General features: G+C 47.7%; 1 protein-coding gene and 1 pseudogene across 1 annotated transcript; one reads left to right on the forward strand and one right to left on the reverse strand.

The window, feature by feature from the left end:
* Positions 1-1955: 1955 nt before the first annotated feature.
* Positions 1956-3198, forward strand: LOC120836277 (annotated as a pseudogene).
* A 4818-nt stretch (positions 3199-8016) lies between these two features.
* LOC120839869 lies at positions 8017-12909 on the reverse strand. Its single transcript, XM_040210248.2, has 3 exons — positions 12409-12909; positions 10624-11847; positions 8017-8427 (listed from the first exon to the last, which is right to left on the reverse strand). The coding sequence occupies exons 1-3, from the start codon at positions 12907-12909 to the stop codon at positions 8020-8022; spliced, it is 2133 nt and encodes a 710-aa protein (XP_040066182.1). The 3' UTR covers positions 8017-8019.
* Between the last annotated feature and the right edge of the window lie 2234 nt (positions 12910-15143).

A 15143-nucleotide genomic window follows, 5' to 3' on the forward strand; every position in this document is an offset into this window, starting at 1 on the left:
GTTGACGGTGAGGTGCGTGAAGCGAGCGTCATCCGCAAGCTTGCGATAGCCAGCCCAACAATCATTGATTATTCTTGTTCCAGGGCGGACCCACTCGGCTATTAGCCCTTGCATGGTTTTAGCGTCACGGGTCTCCACGGGAACAAGAAAGCAGCACCCGCTGCAACGCTCCACAACGCCGAAAACCCTCTGGCGAGGCCTTAAATACTCGCGATGATACTTGTGCCGACCGAACATACTCTCGTCTAGTTCTACAGTCACGCCTTCGCCACCAATCATGTCTGAATGCTTAAAGACGTCATTTACCACAACCTCCCGACAAAGGCTCGCCCAATCAGTTATTGTCTTACTTGCGATATCAGCCTCTCGCTGAATGACGGCACAAGGTAGGTTCTGGCATCCGGAAGATGATTTTCATGAGTTGGAGAAGCGTCAGGTGCGATCCTTCGAAAAAGGAACCGCTCCGTACCGGGACCTCGCCCCGGCACTGAACTTTGACCGGCTTCCTCTTGGGCACCTCGCGAGTCATCCACACACTGCACCCCACGTGTAGCCTTCCGCAGATCTAGCGCGGACTTGCAGCTTGTCATTGCAGCTTCGCACTCTGGACACGCACGAAAACCCAGGAGCCAGGAGCAGGCCAATCCGCTGAAGCAAATTAATTGCTTCAAGAGGGTCTTTCATGACGTCATGAAGACGACACAAGTTGAACGCCACAGCACTGCGATGCTCGCCTCTGGAAGAATAAAGCGCCGAGGGGGAACTGCGCGCTTCTTTGCATTTGTTTTTTCATTTCATCCGCCATTTTATACCTCGTGACACAATTCTAACAAACTCATTGGTTGATCGGTCGCACCACATCATCGCGTGACAAAACAAACGCCAAACGTATGTCCACAGACGGCACCGTCACAGAGAAGGAAGCAGTCGAACCCAACAACAAAATGAAGTAACAAAGTGAATAAAAAAAAATAAGAAGAGAGCCGTTGGAGTTTCGGACGGCGTCTTCTTTGATGAGAGGAGCTGCTCTGGCCAGAGCGGCCATAGCAGCTGTGCTGCTCTGGCTGCTCGGAATGTTCCTTTTTTATTCTTTTTGTTTACTCTACAGGGTGCCACGACCCTTATTTGAAGCTGATTTGTTAAATTAATAATAAACAGCGCGTTGGAACGGAGGAGGTAGAGAGTCTTGGCGTTATAATTTGACGTGGTAGAAAAGAAAAGAAAACGAATGCACAATACAAACCGTATGCCAAGACCGTTAGACTCCGCACTTGGCGAGGCCTTATGACGCCGCCGACGTCCGTTAGGCTATTTATTTTGTTTCTTTCGATTTTTTTTTATCGTGACGACTACTCCACTGTGCCTCGGAGTCTCCAGCGGAGATTCGGCAGTTTTTAATAATTATTATTTCTGTCGTTTGAAGGTAACTCTTCGTATGCTGCTTCGTTCCTGACGCCATAAAAATATGGTTCGGGAGACTTAGCACCACGTATAAAAAAAAATAAAAAAGTTTAGTTCATGGTCGGATTGGTTTGTGGATACAATTAGTCCAATAAAATTAGTTCAATAATTGATTAGTACGATTATGTATCTTCATTATTAGCATATTTTGTGTGCACGCGTGAAATACAACACCCAACGAGAAGACACGAGAACAACGCTGCAACTGCTGGACCATGGACCACTTTTGAGAAAATGCGCCGCAAGATAGGGTGGGAGTAAGGGAGACAACAAGTAGACTATTTAATGTCACCAAAATCTTGGGAGGGGTACACTTGGCGGTATCAGTGTATCGTTTTGAAAGCGATACAAAAACACGTCGGGGACACTGGACTTCTGGACTAACTTTATCCACAAACGCGTGCCTGCACGCGTGCCTGCACCAGCGCTGACAGAGCTCGGATATCAAGCGTCATCCTATGGAAGTGCCCATCTTCACCGGCCTTGGGGGACGTCGCCCTCATCGAGAATCCTGCGTCGATTCAGCCGCACCTAGCGCGACCATCGACTGCGACAGCCACGTCAATTGCTACAAAAGCAGCGCATGGTGTGGCCTACGCCAGTGGGCACGGTGACTCGTTAGCGGCGATGTCGCTGACGAACCCTTTCTTGTTCTACGTACAGGTAAGATATCAGTATTCTATACACTCTAGACGAAGTAATAACCTATGGCTTCTCGAGTTACCGTGCCCACGGTCATCGCGCTTTTTTTGTTCTTTGTGCTCTTTGTATTACTGGTTGTGTACACATGCGATGCTTGTCCTACATTCCGCTGATACATTAAAACTTCTCTTGTTACGCTCCGGTGACGTCGAGGCGAATCCGGGACCTATGTCTATCGATCAGGCCAAGCAGTTTAACGACATGTTCAAACTCTTGCAAGATGTAAATGAACGTACGGTCAAGATTGACCAAGGCCAAGCTAGCCTAATTAAGTCTATTAACGAGTTAAAAAGTAAGCAAAAATCCGTCGAACTAAAGGTTACCGACATCCAAAATCGGCTCGAAGGCGTTGAGTGCAAAGTAGCAACTTGCGATGCAACCCGGGAAGAACTCTTGGCTGCCGAGGGATTAATGCAGTCTGTTATTAAGGACAACTAAAGACTGCACGAGCGCCTGAACGATATTGAGGACCGCTCAAGAAGGAGCAATATTATCTTTTACGGTATTGAAGATTCCACCTCTGAATCTTGGGAACAGTCTAAAGCAAAAATATTAGATAGGTTATCTACTTCACTTAGTCTGCAAGTTTCTGACGAATGCGTTGAACGTGCTCACAGGCTTGGCTCGTACGCAGTCGGAGGATGCAGGCCACTGATTGTCAAGTTCTCTTCTTTCAAAACAAAACAAACAATTTTGCAATCACGACCTAAGCTTAAAGCCTGCGGCATAACGGCTAATGAAGATTTTTCTCCGGCTACGCGCCTAGCAAGACAGAAACTTTTTGATTTTGGAAAATTACAAAAGAGCGTCTTCCAACTGCGCTACAATAAGCTTTACGTGAACAATAAATGTTTCATGTATGAAAATGCGAACGACAGGGTGTATGAAGTTGGAAATGACAGAAGGCCGGGCAAGAGCAATTCAAATACAAGAAGCCCTGGAGGCGACAATAATCAACCTTCCTCATCGCTGCAAAATAACGTGGCACCAAACTTAAATGCCCGCGCAGCATCTGCCCGATCTGCCTTGCCCTAACATAGTCCGAGGGGTAGTGGTTCTTCTTTCGCGCCCGAAATAATTACTGTTCTGTTTACTAATATCCGAAGTGTCATGCGAAATCGCGATGATCTATGCTCTGCCATTGACTCCACCGGGGCTGATGTTGTAGTTTTGACAGAAACGTGGCTCTCTAGCAAAATTCATGATAACGAAATCCTAACTACTAACAAACGGTTCAAAATTTATCGCACTGATAGGGAAGCTCGCCAAGGCGGAGGTGTGTTGATTGCAGTCGCCGAACATATAGATTCCCTTCATTTGAATGTTGCAAGTGATCTCGAAACAGTCTTTGTTTGCCTTTCCGTGAATCACAAAAAATATATCTTGGGTGCCTGTTACCGCCCTCCCTCAAGTGACGATAGCTTTCTGAACAAACTTCATGACGTAATCAGTACAGTGACTTTGCGATCTCCCACACCAAACGTCATCCTTCTGGGTGATTTTAACTATCCAAATATTGTGTGGTCGGCGGAAACAGCTTACTCAAGTCCTTTTTCGTCTGACAGTGACAAATTCCTCAATTTATGTTCGGACTACAATTTCTCTCAGCTAGTGTCTCGCCCCACCAGAATTACGCCCTCCTGTGCCTCAGTGCTAGATCTTGTATTGTCAACCTTCGCCGACCTTGTTTCTCCTATTACCTATCTGCCTGGTTTTAGTGATCATTTATTGCTGCATTTCACCTTAAATATAACCACAAGTCATCCCCCCAAAATAGTTAAAACGATTCGTGATTACGGAAAAGCTAATTTTACGGCTATAAATATTGAATTGTGTGAATTTCTGAGTTATTTTGTGGAAAATTTTTTTGAACGGTCTGTAGATGAAAATTGGTGTCTGTTCCGAAACAAAGTGAACTATCTAATAAGCACATATATTCCTGTTCGCACATTATCATCCAAAAGTAATTCCCCTTGGTACAACACCAGACTTAAACGACTTTCAAATAAAAAGAAACGCCTCTTTCGTGTAGCCAAACTTTCAAAACAAGAGAGTCATTTTAACGCCTATCATTACGCCGAGCAGGAATATAAACGTGCAGTATTAGAAGTAAAACGCAATTTTTTTACTAACACGTTGCCCACAATTTTATCTACAAATGTTCGCCACTTTTGGAACTTAATCAAACCTAATGATAACCACGGTGACCTGAAGCTTACAAACACAGATGGGGAACCAGTAGGCCATGATGAGTGTGCATCATTGCTAAACGATATATTTATTCAATCTTTTTCTTGCACCGATGTTTCTGTGTACCCCAACTTTAATTGCCCTGACTTTTTTCCAATGAATCCAATATTAATATCATACGACGGTATAGCTGCAATAATTAATAACCTGAAGCTCTCCTCTTCATCCGGTATTGACAATATTAACTCTAAATTCTTAAAGAACACGAAATCGTATTCATCAGCTATACTATCAATGATCTTTAAGCAATCATTGGAGGAAGGCTGCCTTCCCGAAGACTGGAAAGTTGGAAAGGTGACTCCAATTCATAAAAGTGGCAACCACTCCTCACCGAATAACTTCCGGCCAATTTCTCTAACATCCATTCCTTGTAAGATACTCGAACATATCATATATTCTAACCTCGCATGTTTCCTAGAATCAAATTCTTTTTTTCACCCTACTCAACACGGCTTCCGCAAATCATTTTCCTGCGAAACACAGCTTCTACTTTTCACTAATAAGCTTCATTCTGTCCTTGACCGTGGCTCCCAGATAGACTGCGTTTTCCTTGATTTCTCTAAGGCCTTCGATAAAGTTTCTCACCGGCTACTCCTATTAAAACTTAGCAACCTCAATATTGATCCGAACGTGCTACGCTGGATAGAATCGTTTTTAACCAACCGTTCTCAATTTGTGCATGCCAATGGTACTAACTCTTCACTGACTCCCGTAGGATCTGGAGTTCCCCAGGGTTCTGTTTTAGGACCGCTACTTTTCCTCATCTACATTAATGATCTCTCTGAATGTGTCTCCTCTAATATTAGTTTATTTGCTGACGATTGTGTACTATATAGAGAAATAACAAATAACTCTGACACCTCTGTTCTCCAATCTGATCTTAACTCTGTATCTGACTGGTGCGACAAGTGGTTGATGCAACTCAATCTTAATAAATGTAAATCCATGAGAGTTTCCCGTCATACTAACATATGCTCGAATTACTACATTGACGACACTCCGCTGCAGTCTGTGTCCTCTTACAAATACTTAGGTGTTTACATAACTTCTGATCTTTCCTGGGTAACTCACACTAACTACGTAACTAACAACGCCAATCGCATGCTTGGATATCTCAAACGAAATTTTTCACAGTCACCAGTGTCACTAAAACTCCTTTTATATACTACTTTAGTACGTACTAAACTTGAATATGCATGTTCTATCTGGGACCCCGGTCATAATACTATCATTGAAACATTGGAATCGGTTCAAAATCGTGCAGCACGTTTCATACTCTGTAATTACCATCGTACATCCAGTGTTACTTCAATGAAAAATACCCTTGGTTTACCCACACTAATGAACCGTAGACGCATTTTTCGCCTCACTTCATTTCACAAGATTTACCATAATAACCCTATCATGCGCCATGAACTTCTAACGCCACCTACTTATGTTTCATCCCGCGTAGATCACCAGTACAAAGTCGGTATCCCCAATTACAAAACTAACACTTATTATAACTCCTTCGTTCCTCGTACTAGCTCCGATTGGAATCGCCTTTCCGCTGACATAGCCTCCATAACCAATATTATTGATTTTAAAAATGCCTTGTTTGTTAGTTTTCATTAACCATTTTCTAGTTGTTATTACTGTTATAACATTGTGTAAATATTTTTGAAGTGTCTAAGCAAGCGTGCATTAATTACTGTATCATATTTCATGTATCAACAACTGTACACTGTCACCTAATCCCCCCCCCCTCCCCTCTGTAATGCCCTTCGGGGCCTTGAGGGTAAATAAATAAATAAATAAATAAATAAACTTTGAGTGCGTGCGCGCGTGATGTGTGTGTATGCCATTCTTTCTTTCTAGATTGTAGGCGCGAAAAATCCACACGGACTAGAGCCTGAGTAATGCAGAGTTGTTACTCAGGCCCCAGTCAGTGTGGATTTTTCGCGCCTATAATCTAAACAGAAAGAATATTTTTATGGGGTGTATGTTCCAGGCCGCCGGATAATAAGATAGATTTTGTTATTGAGCTGTATAAATGCCTTTCTGAACTCTCATGTAAATATCCTAACGCTTTAGTTACCCTTTTTGGTGATTTCAATTACCCAAATAATGACTGGTCTACTGTGTGGACGAGTGGGCTAACGCGTCTCAGCTCGGAGCGTGGAGCGAAAGCTTCCGCTGGGAACCTCCTGGGTTCGATCCCCGCCGCCCCCGCCCGTTTCGATCTGGATGAGTTTCGTACCGGCACGCGTTCGTGCGATGACTACTGCGTGATGCACGTTAAGAACCCCAGGTTAGCGGTTGTACTCCACTCGCTAAATTTCTCATCTACAGCTAAGAGACCGATTACCCGTTGAGGCGCATCTCCATCAAGGCTGCATAAAGAGCAAACCAATTTCTACGCGCGTTCAGTTCACCCGCTGTTGACTCCACTTCACTCCGTTCTTCCGATGAAGTGTGATGGAAGCAACAGTAACGATCCGCGATGCTCCGCTTCACCCCATGGTTTTTTAGCAAGTCCCCACCAAACTGTATAAAAAGAAAGCATTTTTTTTCTTTTCAGCGGCCCTTTAAGTGTCATCTGGGCCGGTTTGCTGATCTTGCGGCCGCGGCTGCGGCCAAGAGGAATTTTTCTGTCACGTGACCAACTCCATGGGGACAAGGAAGAGCGTTGTATATTTAAAAACACATAAAACTAGTTGCTGGGGAAAGGATGCTTGTTTCGGCTCCGTTTCTGTGGAAGCCATACCGATGCTGTTACCTTGGTTTCCTTTTAATGAACATTATGAAATGATTGTATTAGCGCGTTAACTTGCTTCGATCTTTTTTTTTTCTTACCGGTGTTTCGATTGAACAGGTGGGACTAACAGTAAAAACTGTGTAAGGCGCAGTAGTTCAAGTGGATGATTCCTAAAAAGGATCACAGTTAAAAAATAAGACACGCGAAAAATACAAAAAAAAATTTCCTAGCGCGATTTGAACCCGGGACTTTCACGCTGTGACGATGAGTACCGGCGCTCTAACCTCAAGCGCGAGACCCTGGCGCTGGCGGAGGTATATCAATATCCTGCCACCGCTTTCATCTCGAGTGGTTTTTCCTTTATTTTGGCTCCTTTTTACCTTTCCTGGCCGTGACTTTACCTGCCGCTCCTACAGTATAAGGGGGCGGTCAATTGGACTCCAGATGAAAGACCCTGCAGTCAGTTTCTGCGAGCGAAATTAGGCTTTTGAGCTTGAAGCGACACGGATTTCTCCGCCATTAGGCAGGGACGCTAGGTACTTCCTTGTCCCCATGGAGCTGGTCGCGTGACAGACAAATCCCTCTTGGCCGCAGCCGCGGCCGCAAGATCAGCAAACTGGCCCTGGGAACTAATTTAGAGTTCCCTCGTTTCCTCGACGCACACGGCACAAGAAGTAAAAAAACGTTTATGACCAAATTCATACGGGTAAATAAGTACAGCAATAACAAACAAAAAAGCTACAACGAAGCAGAAGCTCGTTCATTTCACCGGCAAAAGACAAAAGGCGAGCCAGGCACGCAGGAGAACACAATTTGATCGACAACCTTCAAGATTCCTTCGATTTTCTTGTTTCGGTCGCAAAAGTCCTCTATTTCTTGGACCGCCGAGAACTCGTTGGCCCTCTTTCCAAACGGGTGGAAATTGGAGCAGGAATGTTGGCCCGCCGCCGCTCGATCAGTTCCGACAGGAGAGCACACGCTTCCGGGTCGGCATCGAGCGAATCGTGAAACGCGAGAATGGCACGCGTGCGAGTGAGCAGTCGCAGCAGCTGGGCATGGTGGGCACTTTGCGGACACGAGCAGTTCGGAGGGCACCTCCTGTGGGGGCGCTGCTTGCGCCACTCGAGCTCCGTCTTCTTTTTGGCATCCAACATCAACTGCAGGTTTCTTTGGTGCTGCTCAAGCACTTCTTCGTCCAACGGTTGCTGCCGTCTGGAAGCTGCAGCTCCGTCGACGTCGTACCTGCTGCTGCTCACGTCTAGAACCGCTCTCGACCACTGCAAAGAAACGGCGTTCACTGATAACACCGTACCGTCCGTAATTCCGAACTCGGAGAGACCGCATGCATCTTTTCCGAAACTCAGCTCGGCCACTATCTGTGACATGCTAATGGCGGTTCTGGACTTGGTAAGGAATGGTAGATTCTATGCCGTCACTAACATCCAAACGAGCCGAGAAAAAACCGTACGGTGAAGAACACAATCCCCTCTGCATATGATAAAGAGCGAAATGAACTTGCTTTAAGTTAGAAAAGCAACGAGTGATACTGCGTAATCTTTTTCATCTATTTAGAAAATAAAGTTTCAGGAGCATGGTGCTCCTCGTAAGACTTGGTCACAAAAAATAATCGAGGAACGACAATGTGAGCTAGCATCTGATAGATTTTGGTATTAAAGGGGCCCTCCGGAGCGTTCTGCGCTGGTCTATTTATGGCGGTAACTCAATCTACACGTCCTAAGGATCCTAAGTATTGAAACATTACGGTCATGCGCGGCGGATTTCCCTACTGAAATTGCTATCAACGTCCCCGGCACGCCCCCCTTTCTGAGAGGACCCCGGAAAACGGGAGGGGCATCTCTTTACGCATCGGCCAATAGCGAGCGAAAGATTCCGGCGTCACTGCGCGTCACTAACGCGGCCGACCGCCGAGGAATCTCTCGAACTCGCGCGGACCGTCGTCAAGGGACCCGCACTTTGTGCTCGGCAGTCCTCGTTCGTCGCCCGGCACCGTCGCGCTGCTACTGCAATAAGCAGTCGCATCCCACAGATGACAAGGAAAACTTTGTCTCGTTGACGTTAAAGGATCGCAAAGCTGGCTTCGGAGTCGGGATCCACGGGAAGAAGGAACACGTGTCCCGCAAACGCACGCCTGCAGACGCCCTGGGAAGCAGACGCGCCGACGCATCACCCCTTAGCAACACGCTTGCATGGAGAAAACATAGTTCGCTGGTTTTGGAGCGATAATTGCGGACTATGTTTCCCGCACCACAATCAGTTTACGTTTTTCTCAAACTCTAATTTACAACAAGCTTAAAAAAGTGTCGCAATAATAACGTTCGCATTCACCGTGAGATGCAGCATTTCCATTGGTCAAGTCTTAGTGATGGGCAGGGAATGGGGGATTGTCTTCCGAGAGAAAATAGCCCCGATATATTTCTTCTGCCAGCTGCTTAATAAACGGTTTTGTAATCTAAAACTTTGGATACTTATTAACTTCCACCTACTAGGCAATATAAAAACATAACCAGACGATCGCAGAAAGCTCCGGAGGGCCCCTTTAATGCTATAAGGGATAAACATACACTTGTTCTGACAAATACTCCAAAACCTTCGCTCTAGTGAAATACAGTCTCACGGTCACCTCGTAGATGGCACATTCTCTCGCTGGCGTCATCAATGAGGCAAGCTGAGATCACAAGAATTTTGTGGTAAGCAAACACAAGTGCGTAAACAATGACCGTAGAGCAGCTCCCTACGTCGCCCGACGGGGCACAGCTTTCCGTCGAAAACCGGGACGAAAATCCTCTCCCCTGACGGGAACGCCCCTCGCGACGGTGACGGGAGAAACGACGGCTGTGTGAATGAGACCTTGCGGCATCCCTTGCACGTTTACACAGTTTTCAAAGCAGATTGCCAAACCGTTCAAACTAAAAAAAGGAAAATCAAGCAGGCAGGGGAGACACGAGCCAACTGTTTCTTTAGTAGAATGCTACGACCATCTTACCCCTTTAGTGCAAGGTCAAGAAGGTGCAGTTGGCAATACGGCAAAACCCGTGAATACTCCCAGTGTGCATTTGGACTGTCCATTCTGGGGAAGTGTTTCCAGTTAGGGACGCGCTCCGCTAAATTTAAGGGGAAGCTTTCTCCGATAAATTAAGTGCAAAGTGCCACGGGACAACGTGACGGAAAGGCATCAGCGATAGCGATGCCACGTGGTATCACGTGCGGCGACAAAATGTTACGCAAGATGTTAAGGTGTCGCGTGAAGACACGGTGTCACAAGACGTCACGATGTTGAGCGAGGTCATGGTGCCACACACCACGTCTTTTTCGTCACGTGGCCAGCATCCACCTTTCTCCCCGCCGAATCGAGCCGCTCGGCCACAACGGTTGCACACCCCGGCTTGTATTGCGGGCCATATACGGCTACCACCATAAAAGGAGTCAAGGAAAAAAACTCGGACGGAACTCACCTTGCCAGTCTTTCCCTTTCGGACGATAACATTGTCGGAGCTGTGTAAGTCACCGTCTTCGCCGGAAAACACTGCGCCACCGTCCGGAACCGACGCTCCACTGGGACCAGGCTGTTCGCACTCCACTGGGGAACCCTCGATCACGACCCCCGGAGGCGAGACGCTCCGGCGGACCGCCCGACGAGGGCTTTCACGCCGTCCTGTGCGCCGTCCCACATCGCGGGACCGGGCCCAGATATCCTTGGCGCTGCTGGAATCTTCTCCCGCAAAGACCTGAGCGTCCAGCAACTTTGCGGCCGGCTCCGGGGTCGGTCGACGGCCTTGGGTGCCGGAAGGGAAGTCTGGAAATGACGCCAAGTGAGGGTCCCCTTGGCTTTCTGGCATGTCGTGGGATGCACGCTCCGAAAGTTTCCCCAGCAGGAGTTCGAGGTCGCCCGGGCTTGAGCAAAGCTCCGAAAGCAAGGGCCCACCACCTTCTCTATGCAAATGCAGAGCTTGACTCGAAGAGACCATCGGGGCCGTTGCCAAAGGTGCAAACATGCTGGAATGTTCGGAGAAGCCGTCGGTTGGCGTCTCGTTCAGGGTGGTTTCGAAAGACGTCTCCTCCGGGACTCCCAGGGAGTCGCTCTTCGATGCAGCTTGTCCTTCGAAACTAGTGACATCAAAAGGCTCCGAGTCACCGAAGAGATCAAAGCCAGAAGTGTCGGGTGACATGGTTGAAACGCTTTCTTCGAATCGGGAGACAAAGATCTCGATGCTGTGATCATGAGCAGCCTCTTGAGACTCTGGAGGCTTGCCGCGCGAGACATCATCGACGCTGCCAGAGAATGATGGCACGAACGGCTGTTTTTGGTCAAATTCGTCGGAGCTCTCTCGCAGGCACGGAGACTCGTCGCAAAGGTATCTGGCAAAGGGGCGCGGAGACTCGGCGGAAAGGTAATCGGTCTCTGACACAACGTGCGAACTGCAAGTCGAAGTGGCGGGTGAGCTCTGTTCATCCGCGTCGGCAGCTGCGGGAGGCGTTGGCACCGCTGAGCCAGAAGTGCCCGGGACGTCCCACGGCTCTGGGGGCGGGCATGCCCGATTTTCGTCGTGGGGGCGAGCGACCGTACCACCAGCGGCCTTTGCGCGAAGCCTCTGCGGTCCAGTGATCACTGGACACTCGAACAGGTGCATCACCGAGTAGATTTTCTTCTGGTAGCGCTCCTTGAGGGCCTGCCAGGTCAATACTTCAGCTTGGGCCAGTTGGTTAAACATGCTAATACTTCGCAGCGCACAACAGACAACACACCATCAAAACAGATACACACAAAGAAACAACACTCACGCAGCGCTGACTGTCAACTCTCGGATATATTAATCTTCGTTCTTATCTTTCACCCTTACGCACTAAAAAGAAATAAATGTTAACCAAGGAAGAACAGCAAAAGAAAAATAAAAAGAAAAATAAAAAGAAAGGGGAAAGATTAATATAGGAAAGAAAGATGGAAAGAAATGGAAGAAAATAAGATCTAGTCCTACTACAGTAAAATTACTGAGGAGGTTTTCCTAAATAATATAACTCTTTTCTTGATAAGCTAATCGACGGGGTACTAACGCATACTCCGTCTAGCAGGTCTATGCTCGCGGCTTCGATGATTTCTCGAGTTAGTTTGTTGTTGCTTCGTCCCAGTACTGTGCAATTGCCCAGAAGGGGGGAACATCCACAATCTCTACAATGAATGCCCAGATGGCCTGAGTTAGCGTTAATGGCGTTGCAGTTATGTTCCCGGAGCCTGTCATTGTGTGCTTACCGGCAAGGCCGGACCTTTCCAGGCGCTTGTATACTTCGTTGCCTCGTATAGGCCCGGGTTCTGCGGCCATGAACTTGGCGATGCTGATGTCTTCGCCGAAGGAGAAGTTTTCCCTCACCCGTATTGACCTCAGGCCTCTGATCCGGTGCGCGGTCTCCCCTTCGTCGTCGATGTCCTCGACGCCGTCCTCCGGAGAGGAACTCCGCGCTTCGACTACGAAGTTCTTGAGCGGGACAAGCTGGCCGCGTTTGGAGCACTCCCTGACGAACTCGGTCGAGAAGAGGAGGTCGGGGCCGCCCACGGATACCGTGGCGCCGGCGGGCACCAGACTGATGGCTCGCGGGTTGACGCCAGGCTGCACGAGCATCCCACCACCGTACTCGATCATCTCTCGAATCTCTTTCCGCTCCGCGCACGGAATGAGCGAGAAGCACATGGGACCTCCTTCGTAACGGGTGAAGAGATTTCGGCTCTGCGTGACGACGTTGGCCATCGCTCGGGGAAGACTTCGAACCGCTTGTCAGCTGCCGCGGTTGCGAGGGGCGTTTCCGTCAGGGGAGGCCATTTTCGGCCCGGTTTTCGACAGAAAGCTGTGCCGCGCAGTGTTGCCAACCTATTTTTTGAAAGTACCCCACGCCAGCCTCCAGAAGTCCCTACATTACCCTACACTCTAAAGCTCAGTGGCGAATATATAGCGAATAAAAGCGCTCGTAGCGAATATATTCGCTACAACTGCGATAAAAAGTCCGCTTCTACAGTCCTGTATTTGCTACAGACAAAAAAAAAAGTAAAATAACAACAAAATGTCGAGCAACCTAACATACAAAAATAGGTACGTAGCGAATCAATCTATCGAAAAAGATACAACCCTTTCGTGGCGAATATTTTTCCCCACGCTGTTGCGGAAAGGATTTTTTAAGGTTAAGGGACCTTGTTTTCTTTCTATTTGCGTTTTGGTTAAAATTGATCGGTAGCGGATGAATCTCAGAGCGCACAGCAAAGCCCACGGCGAACCCTGACTCGTGCTCGAAAACGAAGAAACAAAGTAAAATCTGCGGCCAATCGTTCTTTCTTGTTGCTTTTTTGTTTCGTTTTTTTTTTTTTTTTTTGAATCTATCACCGCACTGTCGGGGAGGGAGAAGAAGGGGGACGAAAAATTGGCTATAAAGAAAGAGCCTCAAGCCGACAGAAAAAAACAAAACCATGCTACAACACGACGCCGGTCCCGGGAAAACTCCAGCCAATGGGAAGTCATGAATTTTCAAAAGCACGGGAGATGCACCAAGAGAGAGAAGCGATATTCAGACGAGCTATAATGGAGGCAACAGGTCGTGACCTCCGCGGCGCTTTGCGTGGTAACTGTGCCGAGTGTCGGTGCGAGCGCTACGTTAGAACGATAGAGTTAGTTCAGCTTGCCCCGGACATTCCACTCTGTGCTTGCATCGACTGCTGGCACCGCCCGGTCTGGCACAGTGAATTGGGTAAGTTTTCACAGCTCATTTCTTTACCTCTCATGTTGTAAGTACGTTTGTAGAAATGAACTGTCTTCTCGCCTAGCGAAGGTCTGGCGGATATAACTAATTAGTGTCCTGGAATCCGTTCGCGCTTGTGGAAGTGAACTCATTCTTCTTACGGCAGCGACAGCAATCGGACGCAGAATCATGAGCTCCCCCGGAGCGGCGATAACGGCCCCCGCCGGCCGTGGTGACTCGGCTTTATCCGGATCCGAAGATTACAGGATTGTTCTGCCCCAGCTGCCTTCAGGGGACGCGATGAAGCGTGCCGTCGTACTGCACGGCGACATGGCTTGTCGCCCATATCGCATCGAGAACTTCCGTCAACCCCTCGGGAAAGCAGACATGCCATAGAGTAATATAGTAAACGTAAAGAGAGGACACAGGAGCCGATTCGCGGCCCAGATAGTGCGTTTAATACCCTCCGCTACGTGGCTCTTTTCTGCAATTTGGTTAAAATTAATTAAAACTCTTTCTGTGAAAAGTATTTATTTTTTAAATGGCAGTGCTTTAAATTTATTTAAAGTACTTAAAACGACTAAATAGTTTAAAACAATTACGTCACAAAAACCACGTGATGAATGGCGCTTGCCATGGCCTGCCTGCCTGCACGCCGTCGCCTCTGCATCATTCTGCATGGCCTCTGCCCGTCCCTGCGTCGTTCGTCTGTGCCGTGCGTGCCGTCCATCTGTGCTTTCTGCTGCATCATGTTCGGTCGACTTTGCATCAATCAAGGTGACGCATGACCGCCCGCATGCTCGCATGCTCGGCGTGAATTCCTGGAGCCGATCGGTTCGAGCTTCTCGCGCTGTTGTTTCTGCCGGGCTGTCTGGATGCACTTGAACGTGTGTGCATGTTGATTTTCGATGAGATTGCTTTAAAAAATAATTTAACTTACGACCCTGGACACGACATTGTCCATGGGTTTACAGATGACGGTGTTGAACGAACCTCTAACACTGCAGAGAGCCTTGGTTGTTATGCTGTCTGAAATTTCCAAAGGGTGCGTTTAGCCCCTCGCATACACTGTTGTGCACACTCCAACAACGTCTTCTGTTTAACACAGTCTTCTCATTTCTCTCATTCGGGAGATTAAGACTGTTGGCTTTACTGTAAATTTGGTCTGTGGTAAGGGGGCTTCAAACGTAAGCTTGGTGTGTGTGTTGATAAGCCACTTTTTGAAGTTTACAACGAACACGTTTACTTTATCTTT

This window comes from Ixodes scapularis, unplaced genomic scaffold (genome assembly GCF_016920785.2).
Source record: "Ixodes scapularis isolate PalLabHiFi unplaced genomic scaffold, ASM1692078v2 ptg002055l_1__unscaffolded, whole genome shotgun sequence".
In the NCBI taxonomy this organism is placed as follows: domain Eukaryota; kingdom Metazoa; phylum Arthropoda; class Arachnida; order Ixodida; family Ixodidae; genus Ixodes; species Ixodes scapularis.

What these genes read in the sequence shown, in the direction of transcription:
- LOC120839869 (XM_040210248.2), bottom strand. Translation starts at nt 12,909, where the DNA reads ATGGCCAACGTCGTCACGCAGAGCCGAAATCTCTTCACCCGTTACGAA. An exon ending in CCGGCCTTGCCGGTAAGCAC is followed by an intron (nt 11,848 to 12,408) that starts ACAATGACAGGC and finishes GCTGAAGTATTG; the next exon opens with ACCTGGCAGGCCCTCAAGGA. An exon ending in GAAAGGGAAAGACTGGCAAG is followed by an intron (nt 8,428 to 10,623) that starts GTGAGTTCCGTC and finishes GTTTCTTTGCAG; the next exon opens with TGGTCGAGAGCGGTTCTAGA.